This window comes from Monomorium pharaonis, chromosome 11 (assembly GCF_013373865.1).
Source record: "Monomorium pharaonis isolate MP-MQ-018 chromosome 11, ASM1337386v2, whole genome shotgun sequence".
Classification (NCBI taxonomy): Eukaryota; Metazoa; Arthropoda; class Insecta; order Hymenoptera; family Formicidae; genus Monomorium; species Monomorium pharaonis.
Genome location: NC_050477.1, coordinates 10,186,615 through 10,207,754, shown reverse-complemented (window position 1 = coordinate 10,207,754; position 21,140 = coordinate 10,186,615). Strand labels below are relative to the sequence as shown.

At 32.3% G+C, this 21,140-nt stretch overlaps 4 protein-coding genes across 5 annotated transcripts; 3 read left to right on the top strand and 1 right to left on the bottom strand.

The window, feature by feature from the left end:
* Positions 1-462: 462 nt before the first annotated feature.
* On the top strand, positions 463-7,866 carry LOC105839627 (nuclear fragile X mental retardation-interacting protein 1). 2 transcript variants are annotated; one of them, XM_012686084.3, is made up of 6 exons: positions 464-1,403; positions 1,792-1,983; positions 5,544-5,860; positions 6,584-6,813; positions 7,070-7,261; positions 7,435-7,865. In XM_012686084.3, the coding sequence occupies exons 1-6, from the start codon at positions 936-938 to the stop codon at positions 7,806-7,808; spliced, it is 1,773 nt and encodes a 590-aa protein (XP_012541538.1). In that variant the 5' UTR covers positions 464-935; the 3' UTR covers positions 7,809-7,865. The 2 variants fall into 2 exon arrangements, with proteins under 2 accessions (XP_036149660.1, XP_012541538.1); XM_036293767.1 differs by lacking the exon at positions 1,792-1,983 and having other exon boundaries at positions 463-1,403; positions 7,435-7,866.
* Positions 7,867-8,221: 355 nt separating this feature from the next.
* Positions 8,222-13,201, bottom strand: LOC105839626 (RNA cytidine acetyltransferase). Its single transcript, XM_012686083.3, has 17 exons — positions 13,073-13,201; positions 12,496-12,759; positions 12,258-12,416; positions 11,947-12,183; positions 11,650-11,854; positions 11,445-11,566; positions 11,149-11,285; positions 10,798-11,079; positions 10,630-10,711; positions 10,367-10,483; positions 9,954-10,130; positions 9,734-9,881; positions 9,487-9,631; positions 9,215-9,423; positions 8,908-9,080; positions 8,569-8,817; positions 8,222-8,492 (listed from the first exon to the last, which is right to left on the bottom strand). Exons 1-17 carry the CDS (start codon positions 13,178-13,180, stop codon positions 8,268-8,270), a joined length of 3,039 nt encoding a protein of 1,012 aa, XP_012541537.1. The 5' UTR covers positions 13,181-13,201; the 3' UTR covers positions 8,222-8,267.
* Positions 13,202-13,456: 255 nt separating this feature from the next.
* Positions 13,457-16,934, top strand: LOC105839628 (adenosine kinase). Its single transcript, XM_012686085.3, has 5 exons — positions 13,457-14,209; positions 14,964-15,137; positions 15,246-15,516; positions 15,652-15,921; positions 16,038-16,934. The coding sequence occupies exons 1-5, from the start codon at positions 14,010-14,012 to the stop codon at positions 16,236-16,238; spliced, it is 1,116 nt and encodes a 371-aa protein (XP_012541539.1). The 5' UTR covers positions 13,457-14,009; the 3' UTR covers positions 16,239-16,934.
* A 642-nt stretch (positions 16,935-17,576) lies between these two features.
* LOC105839624 (geranylgeranyl transferase type-1 subunit beta) lies at positions 17,577-20,565 on the top strand. The gene is made up of 3 exons (XM_012686082.3): positions 17,577-18,670; positions 18,808-19,177; positions 20,103-20,565. The coding sequence occupies exons 1-3, from the start codon at positions 18,137-18,139 to the stop codon at positions 20,222-20,224; spliced, it is 1,026 nt and encodes a 341-aa protein (XP_012541536.1). The 5' UTR covers positions 17,577-18,136; the 3' UTR covers positions 20,225-20,565.
* The last annotated feature ends 575 nt before the right edge of the window (positions 20,566-21,140 follow it).

The window sequence follows — 21,140 nt, the reverse complement described above, 5'->3', positions numbered from 1 at the left end:
TCCCGGGGCTCGATTCTTGAATTCATTTGCAAGAGAAACGTATTCGCAAATTCTGATCTTACAGAAAAGTTGGAAATTTATTGGCTATCGTATGGCTATTAACCAATAAACTTGCAACTTTTCTGTTAGAGCGGGTATTTGCGCATACGTTTTCTTGTGAATGAATTCAAGAATAGAGCCCCCGGGCTTAAGCACGATCTTGAGACATCAATGCTGTTATTTCATTGGTTAAGTAAGTCTCAAGTCTGCTCGAAGCTAGACTTAAGACAATTCTTGAACTTAAGATCGGTCTATGGACGGTATTCATAGTCAATTCTTATATTTAAGATTATCTTAAGTACAGTCTTAAGATGCCATCAACCAATCACAGAGCCGTATTAGCATCTTAAGACATTACTTGAGACGATCTTAAAATAAGATTCGACTATGAATACCGACCTATGAATTTTGTCCTATTCCAGGATTACGAAAGGATGGGTTTGCGAACGCGCACGAGCAAATCTGTGATCTGCGTTCGATTGATGCGAAGGCTGGCAAAAACGATAGCGATAGGAGAGGTAAAAAGGGATCGTACTATTTATCTGTTTTTTTTTTTTATTTGTCAAATATTTCTCGTTTCGTGCCGTGTTTGGTGCAGCGTCTGCGACGTTGTATTTGCTCGTGCTCAAGTAATGCGTAATTCGATAATTCTTGCATACTGAGCGGCGTAACGAAACGCGAGCAACTTCGCGTTGAGGCGATTCGCGCGCGTGGTCGCGACGACCGGAACACTTTCATAACCTCATATCAGGCGAACGAGCAAGTAAGCAAACGAACTCGTGGTTGAAACGTGAGTAGAGACTGTTGCGTCAAAATCGAGGCTGCACGGCGTCGGACGTTCATCGAACGAAGAGTGCTCCGTTCTAGCAACAGGAGGAGGAAAATCTCGTAGGAGAATGAGCCCACTGAATAGGGGGCCTCTCCTGGGACCAAGAATGCCGCCAGTCGGCATGCGTCAACTCCCGCCGCCCAGATTCGCGGGACTACCACCCCACGGCATGCTGAGGATGCGACCGCCACCGTTAAATCCAATGTTCAGTCTGCCGGGCGGCCCCCGACAGAGGATACCGCTGCCGCCGAGACCTGCTGGTGGAATCACTCGACCGAACGGTATGCTACCACGATTCCCCCCAGGTCCGGGTCCCAGAACGCGCGCCATGCCGCCCATTGTGCCGTCGATGGGAGGACCACGTGGCTCCGGGCCGCCGCATGGACCCCCAATACGCGTGTGGCCTCGTCGGATGCCACCGCCGCCGCCGCCTCCGCAGATGATGCCACCGCAGATGAGGTTCAAGTACGGTCCGGGCAACGGGAACGCTAAGATCAAGGCAGTGAATAATCCAAAGAAAGAACGCAAGCTTGAAGTATGTATTTTGCTTCCTTTCGTCCTCTCTTTCCCTCTCCTGATTCTGATGGATAATAATATGATTATTATTCAAGTTGCTTTCCTTGAATCTTACTAATTTTGGTTAAAATCCCTTAAAAAAAAGTTTTCTTTAATTATTTAACAAATGCTTTTTATTTTCATAATATTGTGTTTATTCCTGAAAGTGCAGATTTGTAAAAGAGTAAAAGCATGTTTCCGGAATATTTGTAATGATATTCTTTTCTTTGAAAATTACAAATAAGTGACAAAATTTAAAATTTTCTTTTACTATGTATAATTAATTAATATTTTACACGTAGAGGTAAATTTTGTACTAGTTATTAAGTTTTGGCACTTAAGTTATATTGGAAAATATAATTATTTAGGAATTAGAATTAAAAAAGCCATGGATGACAGATGAAATTCGTAACGAGATTCAAAAGAAAAATAAACTATATGCTAAGGCAAAAAAGAACAAAGCAGCAGTAGAATGGGAAGAATTTAAGGATCTTCGTAACAAAGTAACGAGGATGATAAGAGAAGCAAAAAATGAATATCTTGCAAAACATCCTGAACAGGTATTCTTTTTAAACTCTGTTATGCCAAAAACTTTTTAGTATTTTACTTTTTTGTTTTTATTATTAAAATCTTGTTTTTTTTCTTAAATTTTCTTAACTATTATAAAGAAAAACATTTTGTGTTAAATTAACTCATTTTACATGTTTCAAAACAATTTTGGTGGATCAAAATTTTGTGTTAATTTAATACAAGATGAATATGAAGGTATTACAAAAATATTATGTAATAAACTAATACAAAGAATATAACATTAATATAATTTGGAAACAAATTGTGAAAGCATATTTTTCTATTAAAATTAACACTTAATAATATACACATACATTTTATTTATTTATCTTAGAATTTTAACCTCAAGAAATGTTGAATATTAATTTAACAAAATATTTAAATAACATTTTATTTAACATCTCTTTGTTATTTAATGTCTTATTATTTTTAATTAACACTTGAGAATGTTAAAAATCCAACACATAAACGTTAAAAAAGATTGATTTTAATACAAATACAAAAGCTTTATATTCTTAATTTATTTTTATAAATAAACATGTTTTTAAGCACGCATATAATTGTTACATATACTATATAAAATTTTAGAAATAAAAGTATGCATTTATTGATGAAACTAAAATGGAATATGGATTAAAATGTTTTTTCCGTGTTAAAAAAATATTATTACAAAATGTTATTTTATAAGTATTAAATTAATTTTTTTACAATATTTTTGTTTTATTTTTTTTTATTTGTCTTAATATGTAATATTATTATTTTTAAACGTGTATGTGACTATGGATGTATATGTGCTTATGTAATAGAATATGTATGATGCACAAATTATTACACAGATGACAATAATTTATACAATAATTGCATGTTATCTAATTGTATGTATACAGAATAAAACTATTTTTTTTCAAAATTAGGGGACAATTTTTTTTTTTTTTTTTTTTTTTTTTTAAATAAAAGCATGAATTGGTTTTTTTGGTAAAATTAAGGAACTTGAAATTATTACAATTTCTCTTTTTATATTAATTTTATATTATTAATTATTTCTTTTTTTATATTAAAATTAAATAATATAAAGTAGCTGAATCAGATTTAATGTTTATTTTATTATAATATTAGTTATTCAAGCATGGGTACGTTAAATGTATTTGTTGAAAAATTGTGAAATGTTGCTATGCATCTCAGGTTTTATTTTGACAAAACAAATGTTGTATTTTTTTTGTTTATTTTAGACCACAAATGTATACATAAAAAATTAGTAGATAAGACATGGGAATGAGTTAATAGCAAATATATTATTATATTAACGTACGTTTTTTTTAAATTTTGAACATACTGCAAACGTATGGTAGTCATTGTGCGACGAAAGTTCGGCCTGTTTCCTTCAACGTTGATGGCTTAATTTGGTTTTACAGGATCAGAAAAGTGATAACAATACGATTGAACCCGAGGGTGTTCAGAAAACTGAACAAACTGAACAAATGGAGCAAACGAAGGAGACGCAGCCTTCCAGCGAACAGGCACAGTCTTAAGCTTAACAGGCTACTCCTTCTGTTAAAGAATTACATGATTCAAATCATATACAAACCAAGTATCTGTTTTCAAACTTCAGAACGATTTGATCCATATGTTTTGATACTGTCTATGTAGCAAATTTTTTCATTCGCATTATTGATATAAGTTCTATAATTTTGATATGTAGATACTGACTATTTCATCTTTTTCTTCATTATTTTGGCAACATTGTGACGTATTTTATATTATTTACATCCTAAGTGTGTGGCATTTAAAAATGTGCTGATAGAATTGATATTAAAAAAAGTACCAGCTAGTTGAAATAACATAGTCTTAGGCTATGAAAATTAACGATTTATCTCTCGTCCTTTTTTATATAATATATTGATACTATATCTACTTATATACAGCTGTAGTGTCGAATATAGAGTATTACGTATATACTTGTAATATAACAGTTTAATTAGATGTATTAGTTTTTCCATCAGGCATGTAAAAAACTGGCCACTTGTGAATAAATTTTTTTTAAAGTTCTTTCTCCATATCTAGTATATGCATGGCCAGTACAGCGCCGCAAGCTATACTATGTGTAAGAAATAGTAACAGAATTATATTAAGATGTTTGACCTATGGAATTAAAATAGGTAACGAATTTATAGATTATTTACATAAAAATGAGTATTTTAATGCATACCAGAAAGTCTGAAGTAGCTTGTGGCTCTGTTAGATTCGTAATGTCATTTTTATAAGTGATCATGATGACATTACATATATATGTATCACATTTAAGATATTTGTTTATTTCATAAATGACAACTTCCAGAACTACTAGAATGACATGATAGATCAATTAATTTGTAATTGAAATGCGTATTGTAAGAATAAACAATATTTCTATAAGTTCTAATTCTCTGGTGTTCCCTATCATTTTATCATTATGAATCACTAAAATTGTTGACACAATCGTTCTGAAATATGAAAATAATCTTTTGCAACTTTTGGAATGTAATAATCTACGTCTAAAGACTAGTGAAACAATGATTTACGCAAACTATTATAATATGCGCGAGTCTTATGTTAATATACAAGATGTAGAATAGAAATGCGTTTATATACAGGATGTCGTGTAAACCTTCCGTTAACGTTTGCAAGCAAGTAGAGCGCATTAAACTGAACAGAAAAGTCTTTTACCGTTGTGCAATTTTCGCAATAGTTAACAAGTTGTTGATTACATAGGCACACAAAAAAAGTGGTTGGTCCGGCGGACCAGATTAGTCAATCTTTATGTATTTTGACTCGCTGAATTCAAATTCAAGGTCAGAATTGCTGAATTGACTCATTTTTTCCTAATTTCAAAAAGAAACCACTTTTTTGTATACCTGTGTAATCAATAACTCATAACTATTGCGAAAATTGCAAAACGGTAAAGGACTTTTCTGTTCAGTTTAATGCGCTCTACTTGCTTGTAAACGTTGACGGAAGGTTTACACGACACCCTAATGTAAAAAACAATGGTTTTACGGTTGTAAAGATTTTTTATTCTTTATTATTATATTGCTTATTTCAACGCTTGCGCACGCGGAGAGATTAGCTTGTAAACCTTTTAATGTAAGTAAAATGTGCTACGCAAGATGCGTATGTTGTTATTATATAAAAAATGATTAATTAATGCTTCGACAAAATATGCGCAATTTTATAATTGTTTAAATAAACCGAAAAGGAGTAAATGATGAAAGGAAGATCAGGTGCCTATGTAAACGAATTTGCAGATACATAGAATTTCTGAATACCCCGGTTGATACTCCATAAAATATTATTAAAAAATTCTTTATTAACAAAAAGGTAATCATTAAAAACAGATGCATAGTACAAAATTATGGTATTATATTTGCTTATAACTAAAGATATGTAATAAAATATTAAAATTATGCAATAAATCATAATGCATAAGAGAGAGATTAAGAATGACAATGCAACGTTATTGATAAATAAATTAATCCAAAGATCTTAGTATAAAAAAGAAAGTGACGATTTTTAGGCTCATCTGTACCTGGATGAAGAGTTATACAATCAAAGAGATGAAAATTATGTCAATTCCGGTGACGACGCCGACGACAATGAAGACGACGAAAACACGTCACATTATTGTGAAGTCTGTGATAGAGATTTTCCATCCAAGGATGATCTCTCTGAACACAAAAGCACGCACATAACGTGCGGGATTGATGGCTGTACGTTTTCGGCGCATCCATTGCTCGTTGAGAAGCATATTAGTATGCAGCATCGTACCGGTTTGTACCAGAGAATGAAAGATTTATCCGAAGATGTCGAGAAATGGATAATGGAACGAAAAAAGTAAGTTACCAATATTAAAATGTAAATGCATTAGCAGGGTCGAATAGTAACTAGTTAAAAGTCAAAAGTTAAATAAAAAAGTTAAAAAATTAATAACTTAACAAATAGCTAATTTTAAACGTGTTAATTTTGTACTTTTTAATTATTTATTTTATATTAAAAATAAATGTTAAATTATTTTTTTTAAGTTAAAAATTTGTGTAAAAGAAAAAATATATTGCCATTGTAAAAAGCAATATTTTTTTCAAGATAGAAAAATTTATCGCACAGCTTGGTGAATTCGAAAATGTAGATAAAATTGCTTAAGAAATATCAACATTAAGATCTAGCTGTGATTGATAAAATTCTTTAATTGTTTTGCTTAAGAAATATCAGCGTTAAGATCTAGCTGTGATCGATAAAATTCTTTAATTGTTTTTACGTGTCAGTTTTTAATTGTTTTTATGTTCTCTTATCAATGTTTTTTTCTCTTATTTTATATTTCTCTTAATTTGTTATTTTATATATAAACTCAATTTGCAAATAAAATATTAAATATTCGATGCTCTATATTGTAATTATTTTGTTATTTAAAGTAATTTTATTTTAAAGAATTACAACATTCTAACTTAACATAAATGTTTTTCAAAATTAATTTTAAATTTAACTTAATTTAATCTTATCCAACCCTGTGTACTAGCAGGCACAAGTAACAAAAATTTCTTTCTTAAATAAAAAAAATAGAAAGTATCCCACGGAAAATAACATAAAGTTGCGCAAGGCAGAGGAACTGGAAAAATTACAGAGAGGAGAGGTAATCAAGCAGAATTCTAATGCAGGAATGAGAACAAAGAAAACGATAAATATCCGAGAGAAGAAACGTAGACCTCGCAAACGGCGTGTGCGCGAAATTAATAATAGTGCCACCCATACGGACGAAATATACCGAGGTTTACACCCTTTTGCCGGAATAAGTAAGTTTATATAATACGGGAATATATGTGTGTGTGTACATATGTTTGTATGCATACAATTTCTTCTGCAATATTTAAATAAATGCATAGAAAAGTTTTGAGATATTAAATTAATTGACAGTTCAATTTTATATCTAGTTAATTGCATTTTAATTAAGTTTGTTTACATTCTGCAATTAGTTTATATTAATTAAATATTTTCTGTTATATTTTTTTATTGTACACAAAATATTAGATAATTGATTCCTTGCTACAGCTATTTTACAAGATGATGCAGTTTTCTTAGATGAAGAGACAGGACAAGTAGATTTATGTGAAAAAATTATCGACAATATCTCTGACGAGGATGATGTACCACAAGCATCTGCGGCCCTCGAGTCTATTAGTTTGCCTGTAACCAGTTTGCCTATATTACCTTCTTTAGTAGCGGATTATGAAAGTGAAAATGGTAAATAATGCAAATCTTAATGCTTGTTAATATACAATTAAATATACTAATTTTTTATTATTTATATTTTTTAAATAGAAGCATTTAAAATCTGTAATTATTAAAAGTTAATTTCTTATCACACAAACATATTCTTTCAAAAATCAATTTAAGACATTAATTTTGTATTTTAGATGAAGTCCCGGAAGAAGTGCCGATAAAAAAAATAAAAGAGGATAACTTGCAACATCAGATAATGAAAAATAAAGTTCATGAAGAAAATGCTAGGCAACTTTGTAAAGAGACTTTTAACAAGCAAGTCTTTCTTGATACAGATGATAAATCGAATATCAAACCTCAAAATACTGTCGCTAAAGCCCAAGATAAACAAAACTACGAAACAAATCAAATTGACAAAGTGATTAGTAACAAAAATGAGAAATTTCTACGAAGATATCATAATAAATTATTGGAAAAATTGCTTTCACGTTCTATACAACATGAGAGAAATTTAATTTGTCAATGTGTGAAATATATTATAGAAAACAATTTCTTTGATATAAATTAATCTATAATATAGGAATAATTATGCAAAATAATCTAGAAATAATTTTATATTTATAGACTATAGTTTTTTAGCTATAAGTATATTTTCATTTTTTAAGTACAAATTTAAAGATTTACGATAAAAAAAAGTTCTGTGATATTAAATTTACATATTATATTTATATGGTTATGTTTTCGATATATAAATTAATATAATACAATAAGAATTATACAAAATAATCTAGAAACAATTTTACACGTACAGATTTTAATTTTTTTAGCTGTGGATATATTTTGAAGTAGAAAAATGAAGGATAGAAGGTTATAATTATAAAGGAACGATCTGTAATATTAAAACAAGATAATACATATTTTTTAAATTATAATTTTTGTAATAAAATATAAAAATGTTATCGGAGAAATAACTTTTAAAGTTATTTATAACCTGTCAATTATTTATTTATTTCATATTATACATAAATTATGTATGTTTCTTTTTCTTCTTCTTTGGGTGTTTTTTCTCAGATTCTTGTATGGTGCTTTCCGCCGTTGCTCTCTTTTCACCAGTCTTTATAGAAATAAGGTTTTTACTATGTTTGCCAGACAGCGCACTGGTCCATTCCATTTCCGATCCCTTGATGGCGTATTGGTCTAAATTTTCTTTTTTCAGTTTCTCTAATTCTGCTTTTTGTTTAATTTTTAATTCCTACAATATATCATGTTATTTTCATATACGTTACACAAGTGAGAATTGGAGAATAAATTATGCAAAATATTCAAACCTTAGCTGCATTTTCTAATTCCTCGTGTAAACTTTGCCCACCTAAAGGATTCAATTTTACATCTTCGTTAACCAATTGGTTGGTCAACATAGTATGTTCGACATATTTTTCTGCGACACTGTTAAAGTATTGGACCGATTTACGAATTATACGATTGAATAGACCGAGTAATTGCGAAGATTGTAAATTCAATTCTTCTGCCAATTTATCGACAGTTTTATGCTGCAAGCCCAAGCCAAGTAGAATCGCCTGTAAAAATTGTTGCGTATTATATATAGAAACGGGGAAACTATCTTTGTGAAGTAATAAAAATATCAGGAAAAGTCCAGCACATCTTACCGACTGCGCTGGTGAAAAATGAGTGTCTCCTATCATATTTAAAAAATGTAGGCGTGCTAACGACGGTATTAAATCCATAATTAAATGATAATCCGCCATATTGTTACTGTACATTTGTAAGCGCTTTAGATCGTACGATGTAAAATAAACATTCAACGTTTCTTTACTCAATGCTGAAACATAATTTAAAGTTTAAATTTATAAATATTACATTATATGTATTAAAGCATATCATGATTGAAATTAATTTTATGAGTAAAACATTAATTTTATATACGACGTATATTTAATAATATAATGTACTTACTAACAGATTTTAAGGATATTGTCTTGTTAATTAATATGCTTAATGCAAGTGATGCTGCATAAGTGTTAAACGAATACGAAAGCAGACTTATGAATCTCCGACGGAAATCGGTCCAATAAGCTTGCAGCCATTTGTCATTGTCCTGTTCTACGTTAATTTTACAAAGCATTATGCAGGAATGCTCTCCCGTTATGTCGTTCGACGTTTGTCTGACAATTCACATACATTTGAGATTAGTCGATTTTTTATTTTAACCATATTGGTATACATACCTTAAATACACAGGTACGAAATTGGACCGCTTCCAAAATTTTAGTAGATGCTCAGTAATTCCAAAAGACACTCCAATGTAATTCAAATGTTCCGGATGTCTTTCACTTAATTTTAACAGAAGTGGTGGCAGCGAACTACGAGGTTCTGTACAAACATAATTATAAATAAAAATCGTGTTTTAATAAACTAGTATTTCATTAAAAGAGGAATTTTATAAATATAGATGAATAGTCATATATATATTACCGATAGTTTCTTCTAACAAACCGACTGCTTCATCAGAAATATTTTTTATTTCTGCTATTGGTTCTTGCATGACACTTTCATTGACATTGGGTATTTTCATCTCATAGTATTGCTTCAATAATTCCAATGCACGACTGCCATATCCCATCTGTAAATTTTTAAGCAAATTTATAGTTTTTAAGTGTAATAAGTTGACAAGTAAAAAAGTAAAAATACGTACTCCTTGATAATCAGGATGTGTAGCAATCCTAACAATACGTGCACCAGATAATACTGGAAAATCTTCGTCTTGATATTGCTGAGCGATCGTCCATGGTATTAGATCACCCGCTGCTCTTCGACCTCGTGCGAGACCATCATTTATGCTAGTTTTGCTCACCTGGCCTTCCAAGCATATCTATATATAAGAAAATAAATTTATTTACAAAAGATATATGCTCAGAATAAATTATTCTATTATTATAAAATAATTATAAATTAAAATGTTAATCTTTAAATATTTTATATTTAATTCTCAATGAAATATAAAAGTTCAAGGAACAAAAATTTATTCATAGCTTATTCATAGTTTATTTATAGCTTATTATTATACAATTAGATACAAAGAGATTTAAATTTTAGAATTATACTTACTTGAAGAACTACTAATATCTCAGGTAAAGTCCTTTTATTAGAATCTACAGGCCCTAAGAGACAGAATAGATGATGCGCAGGTGCGTCTGACATCATTTGTAAATCATTAGGGGTATTCTAAAAAATAGATTATGTGAATTATTTGTATCACTATGTGAATTATACAATTATATATAAATTATATAATTTCATAAAAAATATATTTATATAATTTAATTAATATAATTGTAAAAATATTAATTTTTATGTAAAAAAATACATACTTTATAATGCGATGCAACATATAGAGAGATTAATCTCTGCAAGAACAATTCTGAAGCTTTATGATATGAGAACAATGTGTCTCTGAAAAACATTTAAAATACATATTAATTTTTTAAATTATAAACATGTGCAAAAAATTATTTATATCATTATTAAAAGAAAAATACCTATTTATATAGTACAACTGACACATGTCGGGAGGAGGGCATCCGGAAAGAATGGGTGCATGTGTAACATTCAGGCAAAGTAAATCACACAACCATTGTTCTACAGAATCACCCGGCTTGTAACGTATCGATTCATCGAGAGTGAGTTCGTGCAACTGTCTTCCGATAAGAGTTTTTTCATTTTGCTCTTTCTCGCTTTTCTTGTGGCTATTTGACCCAGTAGTCTGTGTCCTCAATTGTTGTAGCAATTTGAGTGACAAGGATCGACCTGTGCCTTCGTATCTATAAATATTAATAATAAATAAAAACTAAATAGTTTATCGATATTCCAAGAAAGTTTGAATAATTTACCCGTTTATAGTCGACGCGAGAAATATTAGATATGGTCCAAGCATTGCTTTGACATAGGGTAATGGAATTGCTGCTGCTTCATCGATTACAAGCAACTCAGCTTGATTTAACTTATGGGTGTCAGTTGGATGTATATACTGCAAAAGAAAAACCGAGACAATAATACGCTATTAATTCATAGAATCAGTAAAGTCTAGACATTCTATTGTACAGTAAATTGTGTGGATACGCTTTCTTTACTTCCGTTTAAACTAATTTATATAAACAATTGATAATTTCTTAACGGAATTACATACCTGAATCGTTTGGCGATGATCTCGGAATATGTTTATACGTACAATAGCCTTGTTAAACTCTGGATTTGTGGACTGTACCAAACCATAATCGAGATGTTCTTGATATCCCAGTGCATCAAATCCTACGAGTATACAAATTATATTTCGTAAATGTTGATGTCTATTAATCTCACATCCGCGTAACAATAATTAGTTTTAAGCTTACCCTTGAAGACAAATTCAAAGAGAGTGTTCAAGTTCTCCGGACTAGGACTCGAGATGTAAATGTTGGAGTATCCAAAGGTAATAGCTCCGGCGATGGCGAGGCCCAACGCAGCGGATTTTCCACGTCCTCTAGCCGCGGTCAGCGATACGGTAGAACGCAAAGTTTTCTCGGAGATACATTCGATAAATTTAAGGACCGCCTTTGCCTAAAAATATTTAAATTGTGCATGCAGTTAAAATAAACATTTGACAACAATCTCGTTATACAATTCATCACTTTATTTTTGCATTAATTTACCTGGTCGACTGTTTTACAGCAATTAATTAATGCAGATACAGGTTGAGTGTCCTGCAGACTCTCCTTTAAAGCATCCAAGCTCGATTGTTCTTCTGAAATGGCTAATTTAGGCACAGGTTCTATCCTTAGATTGTGAGAGGAAATAGGCAACACATTCAGCTGGTCATCAACAACCAAACATCTAGTACACGAGGCCAGCGACAGCATAAATCTCTCATTGAATCGACATACTATATCCTAAATTAATAAAATTAATAAATGAGAAGTATAATTATTGTATGTTTGAAATAATTTAAGAAATATGTTGTTACTTTATGAGCTTCTGTACGAAACCTCTGATGAACATCCATGTTCATTGTATACAATTGCTTCAAAGAGTTCATAGACTGCAGCAAAAATATAATGATTCCACCACCTTCTACAGTCTCAATAGTACGTGCCAATAAGTTCGGTGTAATAGCCTCAAAATCCTAAAATTGTTAAATAAAATATTGTAATAAGATTAAAAATACTTGGGTATGCAAAAAAAGATAAAAATGTTATACATACCTGTAATACACACATGCCATATGTATTACCCAGTATCTTGTGCGTCTCGCTATAGTAACAATACCGAATATTAGTCGAAATAACAAACAATTCAAATGGATCATCCTCATTAACATCCAATTTGCCTGATTTGATTTTCTTTTGCAATGATTTCATTCGTTTCTTTCTGTGGCTACTAAAACCTAGATCCTTTTTGTAACACCACAACACAGAAGGTCTTGCTTTGACAACAGTCTTGGATAACATGTGATGTAACAATACCACCTAAAAAAAATATTGTAACATATATAATATATATACATTAAAAAAAATTACTTATTTACTATAATGACATAATTAAAAAATCATAATTTTTGAATTGTTTGTAAAATTCTTATAATAATTAAATTCACTATGAGTGAAAAGTAAACAATGATACATTTATTCTTTCATCAATAAACCAAATTCTTATGTTAAAAAGCAAATAAAAAATCAAAATCTAATTTAATTTTACTATTTTACTAATTTAATCTAATTAAATTTGTGAGAAATTATTTGCACCATACACCATACACCATACATTTTTTTTCATACTTACTTGGTCCCTTGCTTTTTCGCCGACAACGACGAACATCGTCCTGTGTCCCACGGTGATGCCATTCTCTATTAAAACTCGTATCCGATTGTCTATCTTCTTACGAACCATTCCGACGGGAATATATCGCGTTTACGTAAAGACAACGCACCTGGAAATCCTTCAAAATCACACCGACCAGCCTCGTGTGGCCTCGTGGGCCACAAATGGATTGTCGGAACTTCAGATGGCGAGCAGTGTCGTGATTTTCGATCCAAACGACATCTTGGAATTTGCTTGAATCCAGCTTTCCTATTGGTGGAACGGTCAAAACTGCGGTATGTGCCAACATGTGCTCCGAAAATCGCGATCGTGTTTTCTTGAAGGAAATTCCTTTCTCGTATCTGCGTGTTCATTGATCGTCGCAGCTCGCGGTTTCACGGCCTTCGCGGGAGCGATTGAGGTTATGTGCCGAGAGATGTGACTTACGCGTACGAGACGAATTCACGGACGGACGGCGCGCGAGGCGGCGTCCGAGATGAATGAGGGACAACGATGTGCACGACGTTCTAGCTGCGCGACTCTTTTCGGCGCAACAGAAGAGGATACTTCGGACGCGGCTCTATCCTCTCTCGTAGCTCGCGATTTTGACGCCTCGGCTGATCTCACATAATTCTCCGTTCAATTCGATAATAATTTAGTCTACGTGTGGCCTGTGGCGACGTTTTTCGCTTTCGTAACTTTTACGCGGCTCTACGGTGTGATTTGGCTCGTTACCTTTACGAGCGAATAATTCAGAAAATAGGATGATTCAAAAAATTCTGCCTACCTTGCAAGTAGCTTGTCACCGATCGACATGTACGTTTTGATTTTTAGGGGATTGCGTCATTAATTTTCTTTCTATATTTCGATATGTCTATGTTGGAAGCTAACGTTTGAAGCTTGATTCCTGATACGAAAAATGGTAGAGAAAATTCCACTGCGAAAAACTATTGCTCGACTGGACTTTCCAGCGATCGTAGCCTTTGGCAATCCCCTTCTGGATATCCTTGTAATACTGAAGAACGATGAGCTGATGAAGAAGTACAATCTCAAAATAGATGGTGAGACAGAGCTGTGTGAGAAGAAACTACAGGAGCTGATCACGGATCTGCCATCAGAGTTAATGAATACATTTGTTAGAGCACATTAGTTTTATGTTTGTATTGTGTATAAAATTTTATTTTTTTCAATGTTTTAATTCTTTTTCTTTGAGTTTGTTGCCACGCTAGCTGAGAATACATTTATACATTTGCTTTCATTTAGCTAATTATTTTTAACAAAATGCTGAAAAGAAGTTATACTAGTGCTTGCTTATAATATAATATGACCAGGAAGTTTTACATAATAGATTTATATATGACAATGTTAGAGATGTATGTTACGTAAAAAAATATATATATATATATATTTATATATAAGAATTTTTTAAATAAAAATATCCGTTTTTATACATGATTTATTTAATTTTTCTGCATATAATAGTGGAGTTATTACGAAATTAATATATGTTTTATTTTGACATATTTTGATACAATATCAGTTACTTTGTTTTTGAGATCACTTCTTCACAATAAATTTTTTTATATCAGAAACTGTTAACTAATTGCATCAAAAATTAAAACTTTATTTTTGTTGTACGATAGGACTACCTTTAATTTTTTTACAAAAATTGACAATTTTAATAAAAAATAAATATTTCGTACAATATTATATAAAAAATTTATTTTAGAACTTTGATAATAGAATTACCTTAATATTTGATTGGATAAAAATCTCTAAAATATTTAACATTTATCTATTTGCACCCTGTATAATATAATCTTTCCTTTTATTAAAAATAAAAAATGAATTAAAAAATTTATATGTGCTATAGAATAGAACAATATACAAACCCCGGAGGATCTGCGCAGAATACATTGAGAATTCTGCAGTGGCTCTGCGATGAGACCCATGAGTCCCAAATTAGTATTTTCTGTGGTGGCCTTGGGACCGATCAAAGAGGTTCGATCTTAGAAAAATTAGTTCGACTCGCAGGAGTGGATGCGAGGTAATTTCATTGCAATATACATAAGTATTATTAAGAGTTCTTTCAGAATGTGATAAATTTAAATTCTCTAATTGATGAGTTAATATTTATGAATACATGTTTTATTAGATACGCCATACATTCAACCTTGCCTACTGGATTGTGCGTTTCTCTTGTGTGTGGTTCGTCCCGCAGCCTAATTGCTAATCTTGGCGCAGCTAGTGTATTTACGTTGGACGATCTGAAAAAGGCCAATCTGCAATTAGATAGCATAAAAATAATTTACATTGAAGGGTACTTTGTAACGCATAGCTTGGACGTAGCCAAGGAATTGGTCAAGCGAGCGCAGGAAAAGAATATTATCATAGCGTTCAATCTTAATTCTTTCTATATATTCCAGGTATATATTGTATATAAAATATAAAATGTTATTTAGATTTATATTAAATAATATCAAATTAATATCCAATCTTTTTATTATATTAATCGAAAAAAAAAACATCTTTGTTTATTTGAACTTTTCCAATTTTTGAAGGATCACCAAGCAGCCATTTGCGAAATGGTTGGCCACGCTAAGATCGTATTTGGCAACGCGAGGGAGATGATTGCATTAGCACAAGCGCTGAACGTGAAATACGACGATGTCGCTGATATACCTTTTCTACTAAACAGCTTGAAGAGGATCACGATGGACGTTTCTAGCGCTAACAGTAAGGACTGGTTGGCCGACGATGGTATATTCATCATGACGCGCGGTGGAGGCGCTCCAGCGATTATTGTATGGGGCAGGGGACAATCCGTACAGGTTTGTTTCGATCGAGAATAAACAAAAATGGTTGGAAAAGATAGAGACTTTTAGATGGTAATTTCGTCTAAAAGAAATTCAATTCTTTCCTTTAATTCTATATTTGTTATGTTCAGGTGCAGCCTATCGTGCCTAAGACACCTATCGTGGATACAACGGGCGCCGGCGATGCTCTGGTGGCTGGCTTCTTGGTTGGTGTCCTCGCTCATTGGGATCCGAAGAGTTGTTTAGAATTAGGATGTAAGGTCGCGTCCTACATGATAACTAGGCTTGGTGTCACTCTGCCGAACAGTGTGCCGCCCGATTTTCTGTCCTAACAATTTGATTTGCCTAGGACTAAATGACTAATCGTTACCTGATAAGGCGTAATTGCACGGTTATTTATTGCTTAACAGTTCTGTTAGCGAATATTGTTGGCCATATATATATATATATAGAGAGAGAGAGAGAGCGATAAGTAGCATTCCTCGTCCATGTTCCGTTAGATACTTATTTGATTTTATTTAATAACAGTGTCGCGCCGCAAAGTGATATAGTAGATTCGAGAAAGTTTTATTTATTGATTAAAGACTACCGTCGCGTTGACTCGTTAGATTGTACATTTATAAATATAGCTTTCGTGTTATTAATATACAAAGTAACAGAGAGAGGTATTAGAAATTTCTCTGATGATTGTTGCCACTATAGATCTATAGTTTATCTGTGTTGCAGTGTCCAGAATTGTGTAACAGAGTTTGTAATTAACAATTGTATAAGTTTTTTTTAATTTTTTTATTATAAAGTATACAATGATGTGTCAATGTTGTTTATGTCATATATATAGATATATATAAAATGTATATCATATACAAGGATTTGTTATAGAAGATATTCACATTTGTTTTATTTTAACAATATTCACCATTGGCATTCTGTAGAAAAATAATCTCTATTTTTAATCTTTTTTTTCTTTTGTAAGGGTGATTTGAAGAGTAATATGGTTTGATATTAAAATGTGACTACACTTTTAGTTTTATGGAGTATCTTTTTTTAAATATAATTCTGAAGCTCAATGTATTTCCTCAACTTCTCCTAATTCCCTCTCATAAATGGATTTTTTCGAGATCCTCAAAACAATCTTTTACAGCCTCTATTTGACTCAAATCTTTCTAATCACGAAAATTTGGAGTCGGGAATAGATGAAATTTTGAGGGAGTTGAGTAAAAAATTAATAGATGCAGAAGAATATTAAAATTTGAAGTCGGGAATAGATGAAATTTTGAAGGAGTTGAGTAAAAAATAAATAGATGCAGAAGAACATTAAACTTAATTTAATCAAGTTTTTCTTGGATTCTGAAAATCTTTCAGAATTATGAATTGAAACACTTTTTAATATTGCGAAAATGTGGATCTTTTCTCAGGACTTTTTATATATGTGAATTTTAAAATATTCTAAGATTTGTATTAAAAAATCAGAAATTTTCTGAGGAAAAGTTATAAAATTATAAATTAAAATTAATTTAGAAAAATTATATTAAAAATTCTTTAAAAAACTTTACAATCACGAAACAATTTTTTTCAGAATTTTTTTATAAACTTTAAAATTTTTCAAACTGCAATTGCATTTTATTTTGTAAAATATATAGTGCGTTACCTGCCGAAATTATTTGGCTACGTAGAACAAAGTATGCATTTTATGCGCGTCGAGGCGCCAGTGGAATGACTTTTCAGATTCACGGGTGGGTTGGCCGATTGGCTCTCAGACTTTTCTTTGATTCAGCTGAAGTTCATTAACGTTCACGTCGGGGACGTAGCGAACGTAACTAAACGTCCAGTCACGGGTGGTCAACTGGTCACGAAGACGAAGATGACACGACGTTTATAACAATTTTTCGTATCGTTTGTAATTTAATTAATTTGACTCCGGCGTAAGAAGGAAGTGAGAAATGCGTCGCCCGGTCGTGAAAATTCACGATGCGTCGGCGCGTCTTCGCGTGTTTTGATAAGAGTCGATTGACGAGAATTACACGGGTATGCCACGTTGTCGCGTTATTTTCACGGCGACAACGACAGGTGTTAAAGCGCGATACCGCGGCTTTGGTCGGCGTATGAGGTCGGCGATTGAGGATCGTGGCGGAAGGAGAAGAAGAGCGACGACCCTCTTCTCTTGAGTCGCGTGCATGTCGCGCCAGATTTGGAGCAACGTTTCTTGATCGCCGCACCGAGATCTCTCATCATGACGCCGCGACTGACGCGGGAGAAGCACGTCAAGTATTTTCAACGGTTGCTGCAGGTGATGCCGAGCAGCTTGGCGGACTTCGACTCCACCAGGCCGATGATCGCGTACTTCGCGTTCTCCGGCCTGGACCTGCTCAACTCGCTGGACGAGATCGGCGAGCGGTCCAAGTCCGAGGCGATCGACTGGCTCTATCGGCTCCAAGTCGAGGGCGCCGGCCCGCGCTCCGGCTTCCAGGCGTCGACAACGATACCGAACGACATACCCGGTTACCAGTGTGGCCATTTGGCAATGACCTACACCAGCCTGGTGACCCTCCTGATCCTTGGCGACGACCTCGGCCGAGTGGATAGACAGTCGATTGTCGAGGGGGTCCGCGCCTGCCAGAATCCGGACGGCTCCTTCACGGCGATGGTCACGGGATGCGAAAGCGACATGAGATTCCTATATTGCGCCTCCTGCGTGTCCGCGATTCTGGACGACTGGTCGGGCGTAAATATCCCAAGTGCTGTCGACTATATTTTACGAAGCATTGTAAGCATCCCTTGCCAAATTGCCATTGTTTATCGATATGATTTATATAGACATTGTTATCTTTAGACATCTTTATCTTTCTTTGGTCATTGTTCCCCAATAACAGATGACTTACACTATGTATAATATAATTCCAGTCATACGACGGCGGTATCGGGCAAGGACCAGGCCTTGAGTCTCATGGTGGCTCTACGTTCTGTGCCGTGGCAAGTCTGTTCCTGATGAGAGAGCATGTTAATGTATTGGATGTGTTGACATGGGATCGCCTGGCTCGGTTGAAGCGCTGGTGCCTTATGAGACAGGATGGTGGATTTAATGGCAGGCCTGGAAAACCGTCCGACACATGTTACAGTTTCTGGGTCGGTGCTACGCTTGAGCTGTTGGAATATCTCCATTTCTCAGACGCTGAACAAAATAAGACGTTTATTCTCAATACGCAAGACACGCTCGTCGGTGGATTGGCGAAGTTTGATAACACCCGGCCTGATCCCTTACACACATATTTAGGTAAATGCGAGATTATTTACATCACGATTTTGTAAAGCTCGTATAGGCCTGTGCATTGAAGATTAAAGATGCGAATTGGAGATTGGAATTTAATTAATCAAAACAAAACGGTTAACAATTAAAATTATCCAACTGGTTAAATTTTAATCTTTAATTTACATTCTCCAATATGTAATTTGATATGGATATTACACAATATAATTGAAATATTTCTACTAAAATGTACCTACTGGAATAAGCACCACGTATATTAGTGAGCTTAAGACAGACAGGTAAAAAATTAATTAGCTAAAATGATATGTAATTGAGTAATAACAGTAATAATGATACAAATTTTTGACGTGGTTGTACGAAAGAGATAGATAACCCTGAAATGTGATCCTTTTTTGGATTGTGTCGGGGTAGTCGGTGTTCATTCTAGTATAGATAAATTTCACTAAGGGTTTCCTACAAAAACCAAACAAGTTTAAAAAGTTAAATTTTTCAGAAATAAAAATTTTTGATTTTTAAACTGTTTATTGTTTAAATATGATCAGTTTCCTCTAGACACATGTTTAAGAACAAAATGTTGCAATAAGCTTTGATTAATATTTTGTGAGTATATATATATTTAAAAAAAGAAAATAATGAATCCTTATTTGAATCTTGTAAAAATTATATATTTATTACCTATTTATATTTATATTTCTTTTTGATTTTTGCCAGAAGAAAAGTGTTTATGATGTAACGATGTAACGATAGAAATAATTTGTTGCCATAAATTAGATTTTAAAAAATAAACTTGTTTTGTTTTTATAGGAAATTCTTCAATTTTAAATGTCTTTTAAAACATCTGAATCTGTCTCGCCGAAAGTAATCTTATAAGCGGTATTTTAAATTAATAATAAATATATGTAATAATACAAGTATATGACTTTTTCAACAGGTCTGTGTGGCTTAAGTCTCTTGAGACAACCTGGTTTGTGTTCGATAAACCCCGAACTTAATATTTCTCAACGAGCTTACGAGCATCTACAACGGATTCATAAAAAGTGGCGGAATGAATAATTTCGGCATAAACATTTGTATAAACATGGGACTAGTGATCATATCAGAAACGCACAGTACTTATAATTTAGACACTTTTTATATTTGATCGTAACTACGCATTTCCTCGCGCATTCTCTGCGCTAAAGTCCGCATTCTAAAGATGTCAATTACTGCTACAATAATCATGATATAGACAGTATTTTGTTTTATATTATTTGGAGCTGCTTGTTGAAAAGGCTTGTTATAAATATGTATATTATAAAAATGTGTAAAGTATATGTATTAAAGTATAGATATCATATAGATAACATTGATAGGAAAAGAATATTAATAAAAACAATTTAGCTTACTCTTTGCAATAAGTGTTTTTTATTCTGTATAATTAACTGTTAATAATTTTATTAATATTTCTTCAGGGGAAAAACAATGTTTCTATTTTGTAATTATCGTTATCACTGATATAATTAATTAACATACTTTTCCCATAAGATTTATTGCGTTCGAAAAATAAAATCTTAATAAATACTTATGTAAAATAATACGTGTAACGCAAGATAACAATTTTATTTTATAAAAAATTAAATTAAAATTGAGGGAAAATATAATTAAGGTATGAGTAGTATTTGTCTAAAATAAAATTATCTGGCTAAAGAAATGGCCACCTTTATCTAGAATTCAGATTATTAAAATATATATTTAACTCCATTTTATAATTATATAAAAAAAGAGTGTTAAAGAAGTGTTTTTTTTTCAAATTATTTAAGTTAATAAAAAATAACAATATATAATGTTATCTTTTATTTGGATGAATTAAAAACTAAAATTATCATTTTTTGTATTTAAAGTACGTTTACATGTGATTTATCTTTAGCTTGATAATTTTAAATTATTTAAGCGCAACACTTTATATGAAGAGTATAACAATCATTAAATA

What these genes read in the sequence shown, in the direction of transcription:
- LOC105839627 (XM_012686084.3), top strand. Translation starts at nt 936, where the DNA reads ATGAGCCCACTGAATAGGGGGCCTCTCCTGGGACCAAGAATGCCGCCA. An exon ending in AGAAAGAACGCAAGCTTGAA is followed by an intron (nt 1,404 to 1,791) that starts GTATGTATTTTG and finishes ATAATTATTTAG; the next exon opens with GAATTAGAATTAAAAAAGCC. An exon ending in ACACCCTTTTGCCGGAATAA is followed by an intron (nt 6,814 to 7,069) that starts GTAAGTTTATAT and finishes TCCTTGCTACAG; the next exon opens with CTATTTTACAAGATGATGCA.
- LOC105839626 (XM_012686083.3), bottom strand. Translation starts at nt 13,180, where the DNA reads ATGGTTCGTAAGAAGATAGACAATCGGATACGAGTTTTAATAGAGAAT. An exon ending in CACATCCTGATTATCAAGGA is followed by an intron (nt 9,882 to 9,953) that starts GTACGTATTTTT and finishes AAAAATTTACAG; the next exon opens with ATGGGATATGGCAGTCGTGC. An exon ending in ATTTTTCACCAGCGCAGTCG is followed by an intron (nt 8,818 to 8,907) that starts GTAAGATGTGCT and finishes CAATTTTTACAG; the next exon opens with GCGATTCTACTTGGCTTGGG.
- LOC105839628 (XM_012686085.3), top strand. Translation starts at nt 14,010, where the DNA reads ATGGTAGAGAAAATTCCACTGCGAAAAACTATTGCTCGACTGGACTTT. An exon ending in ATCACGGATCTGCCATCAGA is followed by an intron (nt 14,210 to 14,963) that starts GTTAATGAATAC and finishes TATGTGCTATAG; the next exon opens with AATAGAACAATATACAAACC. An exon ending in ATTCTTTCTATATATTCCAG is followed by an intron (nt 15,517 to 15,651) that starts GTATATATTGTA and finishes CAATTTTTGAAG; the next exon opens with GATCACCAAGCAGCCATTTG.
- LOC105839624 (XM_012686082.3), top strand. Translation starts at nt 18,137, where the DNA reads ATGACGCCGCGACTGACGCGGGAGAAGCACGTCAAGTATTTTCAACGG. An exon ending in ACTATATTTTACGAAGCATT is followed by an intron (nt 18,671 to 18,807) that starts GTAAGCATCCCT and finishes ATATAATTCCAG; the next exon opens with TCATACGACGGCGGTATCGG. An exon ending in TCCCTTACACACATATTTAG is followed by an intron (nt 19,178 to 20,102) that starts GTAAATGCGAGA and finishes CTTTTTCAACAG; the next exon opens with GTCTGTGTGGCTTAAGTCTC.